Genomic DNA, 9832 nt, shown 5'->3' on the forward strand with positions numbered 1-9832 from the left:
TTCAGGGAAAGTCTTTCTACATTATGATAATCAGTAAAAATTGTGTGTATCCAAGCACTGGTCCTGATGTCTGAAGACACGGCCCCAATAACAACTAAATTCCATTATCATCAGAGTCCAGGATCTGACTGGCTATCTCACAGAAAATGTTTGAAATGTGAATGGGTCGAATGCATCTATCTCCCAAAAATGTAACATGTAGATGATCAATGTAAATTACACTGAGTTTCCATATTCAATGAATGTGTTAAATTTCGTTTTCTGAAGTATTTGTGTGGCTATACAGGATGCTAAGGCTCGTCATTTCCAATATTATAAGTATCTATTACAGATACTGGTCTTGATGCTTAGTTTAAAAAGAAAGGAAACTCTTTTGAGAGTTCAGTGCACTGGGGATTTCTACCAATATTTCTCTTCTAAGGTAAAGCATTATATGTTTCCTGGATATTGTCCGTTGCATTCTTCTGAAAGGTCTCTGTCTCCCCGTTTGAAAACTGCATGTGCTTCCCTGCCCCACCCCTTACCCCACTGAGAGCAGAGAATTGAAATTCAAATGTAGCATGGGATGTCTGGCTATTGACTTTCTCATCCGTACCATATGTGGCAATGTCGTCGCTCAGAGTGAATGTGGTTATTGCTCAACGTGGCCCCCTTCTTCTTGTCTGATAGAGCGCTAGAGAATGAGGGTGAATGACAGGGTCCAGACTCCCTGCTTCTGTGACTTAATGTCCTTGTTCTTGCCATATTCCTGACCTTGGAAAAATCAATGGGATTCAACCTTCCCTTAAAGCTGGAAGAGACCAGATTGTGGATGTGTTCAAAAGTTTGAACCTTGGGTATTCTGATTCAAAGCACCCTTCAAAACACTTTAATTATTAAGAGCACAGAAACCCTTTATTTGGTGGATTGTTTTTCTTTCCTCTTGGTTTTTTACAACAGGAAATATTAAATGTCCAGAAAAGTATCATGCTATAACCCAAATTACCTTTTAATGATACCTGTTCCAGCACTGATAACACTGAAAATCATTTCATTTCAGCCGCATCGTCCTATGTTCACTCACGAAAACATTCAAGGTGGGGGGGAACCGTAAGTATTCTTCTTATCTTCTAAATCAAAGACTAACCCTGACCCACAATATGGGCAACAGGCATACCAGACAAAGGACAATAGGGCTTTGTAAAGGAAAGGGATCCGTGAACATGAAGTGTCCTGCACAAGAGATCGCAATGTTCTGCTTTCTCAATGAGATTGGACGCTAATGCTTGAAGGAAAGCAGAAGGGCTAGAGAGATGGCTTCATGGCTAAGAGCACTGGCTGCTCTTCCAGGGAACCTGGGTTCAATTCTCCACATCCACAAGGGGGCTCACAACCATCTGTAACTCCAGTTCCAGGGGATCCAACACCCTCTCCTAGCTGCCCTCTACCCCTCCCCCGGGGTACCAGGCACTCACAGGGTGCAGATACATACATCAAGCAAAACACATACTCACAGGGTACAGATATGTACATCAAGCAAAACACTTAGACACATAAAATTAATAAATAACAAAGGAAAACCTTCCAGTATTACAGTAACTCCTACAATTTATAAATCCATCTCTTCCTTTACTGACTGTATAACTGGTAACTGCAACTTTAAAGACAGACAAACCATGTCCTAACATTGTCTTTCCACTTATTGGAATACTTCAAAAGTATACCTAAGCTCTACCTTAGTAGTATAATTCCAAAACTATGACACATGCTTCAAAATGTCTTTCAAAGATAGCAGTATTAAATCACTCCCTACTCTTCAGATACATGATAAAATTCCCACCACACCAAGAATGTGCCTTTTCAAATGTTCCTTCCAAATTCCCTCTCCTGATACATATGTGAAATCAACCTGCATGGATCACATGTTGCTGTGAAGAGTCCCAATTGTCGTTCTCTGGCCCAGTTTACAATCAGATACCCAGTGGTTAGCCACTTCCTATTGGCTCCTTCCTAGACTGAGTCCCAAAAGACCTCTGGAAGCCACCACCAGAGTCCTTAGCCTTTCCCTGTGCAGCTGAGCCTTCTGTGCTAGCTCTGTTCACTTGGTGAAAAGCATGCTGACCCAAGACTCTTGTGGAACTGGTGTTTCCAGCACGCCCTTCAGAACTGACCACTCTCTGAAAGTGCCTCTTGCACAGTGTGGCCAGGAAGTTGTTCCTAGGAAGATGTCTTTATCCCAAACGGAATAGGTCAAAAGAAATAATCATTGAAAAGCCTCACCTAATTGGAAAAACTTAAGGACGACTTGTGATAATGTTTCTGTTGCTCTTTTACATGTGCAAACAATGATAGGATTATGTCACAAAAAGCACACTCCAGGGTATGTAGGGTGACAATATGGCTAGCATGTTCTGTTTAAACAGAGATCAAGGCATATGAACAAGTTGTGCTCTGTTGTGCCCTATGAAGCTGTGGTCATTTGGCTATTCTAATATCACATAGCCCACAGAGAGGAAAAATACACTTTCAAACCTTGCCTTAGATGTTATTCTTTATCAAATATATGTTTCGTTGCTGCCTGAATTAGAAGGATTATGGAAGGTTAGCCAATTGCACATATTTAGAAAAATATTTTGTGAAGCAAAAGTAGAAACATGCCTGTAATCCCAGCACTCGGGAGGCAGAGGCAGGTTCAAGGCCAGCCTGGTCTACAAAGCTAGTTCCAGGACAGCCTCCAAAGCTACAGAGAAACCCTGTCTCAAAAAAAAAAAAAACAAAAAACAAACAAACAAAAACAAAAAAGTAGAAACATAAGCTACTTTGTACTGGTTCAGTTTAGGGACAACTAAAAGGTGCAGGTTATAGTTTTGAGTTTGGCTTGGCATTTCTTAAGTGACAAATTTATTTTTGAGGCAATCTTAACCCCTCTGCCACCATCATCTCACCAACTTAATTCAAAGCAGCATTTTTTAAATTTTAATGGGGCTGCATTTCCTGTCATGCAACACTGATTTGAAAACCAGCGGAGGTAGAAGGACTTCCAGGAAGGTTTGTTTGTGTTTCCATGAAACCTTTTTCTGTGTGATCCAATTAAACCACTATGGTAAATAAATTCTGACAAGAGTACTTGGCTTTCCTTATATGAAAATGAGCTGGGAGTTCATGCCAGCTGGTTTATTAGCTCTGAGGACCCTGAGAGTCGTCAAGCAGCTGGAGTCTGTGGCCTTAAATAGACCTGGAAGTGGTTGGAGTTATGCCTCAGTAAGGTTAGAGCCTGAGAAGCTCAATGAGAAAATCTGCTTTCCCAAAGCAACTGCAGAGTGCCTCCATCAACATAGCAGCCAGGGATGACCATGTCCCTCAAGCTTGAGAATGGACAAAGAGCCTTGCTGAAATCCCCTTGCCCTGTGACCATCCAAAATCACATCATTCTGTCACCAACAGCCTCAGACACTAACCAACACAGAAACAATAAAATGGTTTTCCTCTTCTCCTAAGGCTGGATCCAGGCAAACATCCTAGTGAGGTGGCCCCTGCCAGTCTCTCTTGGTACCTCTTCTAGGGTCTGGCTCTATTTCTCTCCATGACCAGAGCTGAAGGCCCTCCCCACAAAAGACGTCAGAGGACTTGAAAGGGCTCAAGAATATCAACTGATAAAATTGCCCTCTAGAAGGGAACATCATTAACTAGGGAAGAAATATCTAATGTGGGGATTTCAAAATTGGGTGCCAGGCTAGGGAAGATGATGGTTTTTACAGAAAGGCAAAGCTCTTTCATACAACTCCCTGAAGCCAATTTTATCTGTATCGCATGATCAGGAGACAAAAACAGAGAGGGAACCAGTGAAGTTGTTGCATATTTATAGCATGATGTTTCAATTCAAGTACCAGAGTAGCCTTAGTCTACCAAAATACAATTGTTCTGACTTGATAAAGTAATCAGAAATAAAGCATTCTTGTTCCCAAGTAGAATTCAGTGTCATCTACTTTTTAACAGTGGCCTAAAAAAAAATCTAAAGGGCCCCCCCAGAATACTGTTATTGTTTTCTTATATTAGCAAAATTATATGACAATTATAAAAAGCAATAGAAACAAATTTATCAATGTTTTTAATCCTCTTATCATACCAAATGATACAAATAAATGATATCACAAAAATTTCCCACTGACTCCATATCAAATTCTTTCCAGCCTTCTTGCCTCTAAAATGACAGTCTTTACTTTCCCAAGGACTGGTCTATGCTAATAGTCACAAGATTTAATAGTTATAAAAGTCAATGCCAAATATATTCAGTATTCAAACACAATAGATCAATGTCATCATCTCTCCATCAAAGAGTTCAGACAAGAAGAAACAAGATGGCAGCATGATTTCTGTAATTCTTTCTCTCATGTGATTATTTCAAAGGAGACTTTTTTAACTAGAGCACAGTTTTTTCCTGGACACTTTTTTAACAGTCCAGGATCTGCTAGCTGAGCCAGGCCAGGGATGGCCATGCATAAAGCCTCACCTATGATTCAAGGTCATAGGTGAGTTGCATGAAATCTTCACATTTCAAATCCTGATTCAGATTATAAAGCTAATCTTCCTTAAAGGATTTCTTATGATAAACACATAGTCTTCCATTTATAATAATTCCCACATCATTTACAAAATGTGTGTCTGAAGCATTTTGTACAACTCAGTTTAGGACCACTTGAGAATTCCATTTCCAAGTCTCTATTATTTGTTTATGATTATGGCTAGCTAAATCTGTAATCCATCTTAATGTGGCTGTCCAATACAGATACCATTTCAGATTCTATATCATTATGTAGCACCTGAATGACAAACATTATATGTCTAGACAGTTTAGACGCAGGTCTGGCCTGCAAATATCAGAATGCTTTTGCTGAATTCATGAATATTATAATCTTCCCTGAATATTTTTCATTGTAAGTTTGAAGTGTTATTAGAGTATTGTGATTCCCATGAGAATCTGAATGTTACTATTGACTTTACATGCTTAGCAGAGATTTAACATTCCAACACAGCACATGGACAATAGAAATGTAAGAGCTGAAATAAGTGTTATGCTGACTTCTATGACTTCATGCAGACATGAAATAAACATGCCCATTTGTCCCGTTTAAGGTTTCAGGCTCTGTATAACTACACTCCTAGGAATGAAGATGAGCTGGAACTCAGAGAAAGTGATGTCGTTGATGTGATGGAGAAGTGTGACGATGGATGGTTCGTGGGTATGTGCTCAATTTTTCTCAGACGTGTCTGGCTGTTCCATCATTTGTTTAAATTTGCTCACTTGCATGGGTCACTAGGAGAGTCAATCTCTCTTCGAATTCACGGTGTGCTATACATCCCAAAGCCACTGCCTTTTAATAAAGTGTAGCATTTACTGCTGTGGGTATATGTGATTTTCTACTAGTTTTATTTCAACCCAACTAGGAAATTTTCTTTAAATAGCACCAACTAGCAATGGCTGTGATGTCACAATAACAATTACAAAAACACCAGATGTTCCCAGGCGGGAAATACCTTTGCTCTGTTCAATGGAAAAATGTTAGCTGTCAACAGGGGCAACACCATTGGATGGGGAGCAAGATGACGAGGAAACTGACCCATTTGCTAGGACTGATGTAGCCCATCCTGAAAGTCTTAGGAGCCTCCTCTGCTTCAGTTAGCAGAAGGGAGATTTACCTTTGTTGCCGCTTCAAAGGCAAGCCCAGAGTTACCATCCTAAAGACTGAAAGCTCAGTCATGGAGTTCCTGCTTAACATCCCCCACTGCTCAACTGTCTAGTCCCCAGCACAAGAAGTAGGGGAGGGAGATGAGCAAGGAGATGAAGAGGAAGAGGAGACCACTCGAGGTCTTCCAAGAAAATGTTAGTAGATGAAAATATACACCCAGACAAAAAAGGAAAGAGGTGACAAGGAAACATGTAGGAAGAGCTGGAGAGAGTGAAGAAGATATGGGTTCCATTCTCAGCACCCACGTGGTGGGTATTAACTGTCGATAACTCCAGTTTCAGGGGCACCTGATACCCGTTCTGGCCTCCATACATACTATGTACATGTGGAGAGATAGATATACATTCAGGCAAAAATACCCATACAGATAAAATCTTTTTTAAAATAGAAGTGTGAGGATGAAATCTTTCTCTAGACTAGTCCAGCAGTGGTGAGCTAATGAAAGAACTGAGGTCACCTGGGCAGATACATGCCTTAGATTCTGTTATTTCTTATTAGTCCCCATCTACAAGAAGAGAAGTGGTATACATACATGATTTGCAGGGGTTATAAACAAGCCAATCAATTAGAGAATGTTAATGAGAAATGAAATTTTAGAGGCCCTACCCAATCTTCTATGATAAAATACAAAAGAATTTATTGTAAAGACTCTATAGAAACTATAAATCCAAAGAATTGTGGCATATGAAACCAAAGAGGGCCATGAGAATAGTCATGCATGCCCTTGTTAGACATTATCCTCAATGGTTGAGCTCCATTCACATACCCACACAAGTAGTAGCCAATCTTCTACTTTTTAAAAATTTAGTGATTTTTTTTAATTGCTCAGAAGTCTCTATTTTGTTAAGAAGTGTGACAGTGCTTTTTTAGTGAGTGAGGTAGCACTGAGCAGGAGATTGTAACACTTGTGATATTGGCTGTGTCCCCTGTAGTGGCCATGTGGCACCGCAGAGGAGGCCTCCTGCTCCTGAACCAACTCTTACTCCTCTGTGTATTCCTTACTCATCAGTCATCTCTTATCCCACTGCAAGCCTCAGAGTTATCTTTTAGTCCTTGTTTGGCATCGTGGTGACCTGAGTCCTGCTGCCCATCTTTCTACACAGTTGTCTTTCTCTCTAGATTGGGATACTGGGATTCTCCAATTAGCTCAATACGATGGAAACCTATCCAATGCAACAATGACAACATCAGGCAAGACAATTAAATTGCCTGTTTTCTCTTTTTATTATCCTAAAGTGAGTTTTCTTTATTCCTTCCCAAATTATTTAGGGCTTGCTCTCTCAGTGAACCCTTGTAGTTGGAGAGTCTTCAAGCAGACAAAGTACCTGGCATTTCATTGCTGTTACACACCTTTTCATTTATTGCCTCTGTTTTCAGGAACTTCAAGAAGAACCAAATTCTTTGGTACTTTTCCTGGAAACTACGTCAAGAGGCTGTGAATCACCTCCCTCCTTATTTATTCCACATGTCAGCAACACATCTGCATAACTCACCTGGAACATCCCAGCAGGCCTGTCGCTGTCATGGTTTCCAATAGGCCATCACCATCTCCACCTGCTGCCACCAAATCACCAGCAGTGACTGCCGCTGTGAGCCTTAGGGAGGCTGGGAGCTTTAGGGAAATGTGGCAAGCTTATACCCACATAAATGCCGTTTCCTGCTTTCTGTCCTGAACTTTGAAACGTTTGTGTGTGGAATCAGAATGAAAGTCGTCATACTCAAAAGGAGTGGGATAGTTAAGGCAGAAAGAAGAAAGAAAGAAAGAGAGAAAGAAAGAAAGAAAGAAAGAAAGAAAGAAAGAAAGAAAGAAAGAAAGAAAGAAAGAAAGAAAGAAAGAAAGAAAAAGAAAGGAGACTCTCCAGGAGGCTCTCTGGTCTCTTGGCTGTACTTCCACCTCTCTGGAAGGTGTTCTGTCCTCAGGAAGTCAGTTTTCTGAAATGCTGTGCTTTGCATTTTCACTCTGAGCTTGGCAGTATATTTCCCTTTCACACGTTTGCCTAGTGCCCCGGTTGACACTATATGACAACTATACTTCAGCTATTGTTTGCCTGCACTTACTATATATTGTTTTATGCACAGTGATTATAAAATCTAGAGTGAGTAGGAAAGTTAATAGGGATGGGTGTGATTTTTGTTGATTGCATTACGTTTTCACCTAGGAGTGAAACTTTCCTGCCCATTTTCTTTTGAGTGTGTGTGTGTGTACTTACTAGAAGTGCAAACAGTGAGTGATTAAGAGCCATTGGTCACTACTATAACTATCATGAAGGTTTAGCCACACTGCAGGAAAAATCGTGTTGTAAATTTGCATTGCTGTTTTATATTAAAATGTAATCATCAGCACCATGAACAGTGAGCTCTTAGTGTTTTATTTATCTGTCAGAACTTAAAAGCAGTGTTAGTAAGAGAGGCAAAGAGATGAAAGTAATACCCATAGGTAAGTTTCACTGTGTGTACGCTTACACATTCGAGGTTGTATAGGACATAAAAATCATATGCTATGTACATTTTATGGACATGTAAAAGAATCCCACATGATTTTATAGAGTACTTCAGGAGCACCCTGAGTGTTAAGGCTGGCTTTAGCAAGGATAATGATCAATACAATTATTTTTACTACAATAATTATTTTTCTTCTATGGAACCCAGAATCCTGACTCCATTTGCACACAGGAATATATATATATGAGCCTGATTTTTCTGGTGTGTGTAAAATACTTCCTAGAAATAATAAATTAGGCACTTTTAGAAACAATGATTAAATCATTCAGGTTGCATTTCCTGCCCCCAAACAGTTCTACAACATGATACCAAACCTGAAAGATTAAATGGATTCACAGTGCCTGTGTTCCACATACCCTGAGACTTACCTTTGGATTTCGAATGAATTTGCATAAGACCTGTTCATCTTTGAATCTTTAGCACCTTATAGACAAAACTTTTTATGGCTTTCCTCCCATGGGCAATGCTTGATCTCATACAACATATAGACTCTAGAATTTTGTACATATGTTAGTTCTTCTTTTTGTACAGACTATTTACTTGTTCAGAAAACAGGGGGATTTCCCAATTGGGTCTTTATTCTGCACTTACACTGAGTTTAAACTCTTCCAGCAGATCACCCTTTATGATATTTTCACAGGTCAAAGGCTAGCATGAATCTGGATGCTAGCATCTACACAAAATTCTATGAATTGAAAAGATCTTTGTAGCCAATCTGAAATGCACATAAATATTGCTTACAGAGGAACGTCATTTATGGGATGGGGGAGGACACCTTTGAGAAACCCACTTTACTATCCAGTTCACAACCAACTTTATATATTAGAAAAACTAAACTTGGGATTGGAAATCAGCCAGCCACATGCAGCTTTGCTGATGAATGAATACTACTTTTTCACACCATTTATGAAAATAAATCTTCAACTCCGTTGCCTGTCATATTTAAGAAAATTTGCTGTTTCTACTCTCTGTATCTGATTTTAAACGGAAAAAATATTCAGACCTGGCTTTGAGGTCATTGAATTCTTACAAGCAAGGGTCATTGTGTTTTTCTTGAGTAGATAACCTAATAAATTTTGCTTGAAAGTACTTCCACTTTTCTTTGGCATTTATGAAAACTCTGTGTTTTATTCCAAGGTATTAGTTAAAAATAATTTGAAACATTTGGTCTATGTTCCCTTGACACACGAAAGGAGAAATGCATGTTTGTATCAACTCGGAGGAGAATTTTAAAAGTCTACCACCAAAGCCCATTTGCTAAATCCTCTTTCCTTAAATATTGCTCCTCAGCCAAAGTGACACATCTCAAAATATCCCTGACTCAAGCTTGGCTATTTTCCAAGAAGAAGTTAGTAACAAACACTGTAAGTTATGAGCACCTGTCTTGGAACTCTTAAATACTCTGCTAAAGAACTTTATCATCGTTGGCCTCCGAGTGAATTTCAAAACTCCTGCTGCAGAGGGATCATTCTTTTCTGTCACAGAAATAACAGAGTTACCACTAGGACTTGGATTCTTTCCACTATTACCTTAGTCTCTTCTTCATTCATATGTTTCGACCCACATCCACATCTGACAAATACTCAGCATCATGGTCCTCTCAT

General features: G+C 39.6%; 1 protein-coding gene across 29 annotated transcripts in view; it reads left to right on the plus strand.

The window, feature by feature from the left end:
• Positions 1-7507, plus strand: part of Sorbs2 (sorbin and SH3 domain containing 2) — a 315195-nt gene extending 307688 nt beyond the window's left edge. For 16 of the 29 annotated variants that reach the window (XM_036166700.1, XM_036166704.1, XM_036166719.1 and 13 more), the window contains 4 exons: positions 332-421; positions 1040-1089; positions 5113-5219; positions 7104-7507. In XM_036166700.1, the coding sequence (XP_036022593.1) occupies positions 332-421; positions 1040-1089; positions 5113-5219; positions 7104-7165 (309 nt within the window). In that variant the 3' untranslated portion in view covers positions 7166-7507. The remainder of the gene's footprint in view (positions 1-331; positions 422-1039; positions 1090-5112; positions 5220-7103) is intronic. The other 13 variants (XM_036166710.1, XM_036166720.1, XM_036166730.1 and 10 more) reach the window with 1 other exon arrangement.
• Positions 7508-9832: the final 2325 nt, after the last annotated feature.

Source organism: Onychomys torridus, chromosome 17, assembly GCF_903995425.1.
Source record: "Onychomys torridus chromosome 17, mOncTor1.1, whole genome shotgun sequence".
In the NCBI taxonomy this organism is placed as follows: Eukaryota; Metazoa; Chordata; class Mammalia; order Rodentia; family Cricetidae; genus Onychomys; species Onychomys torridus.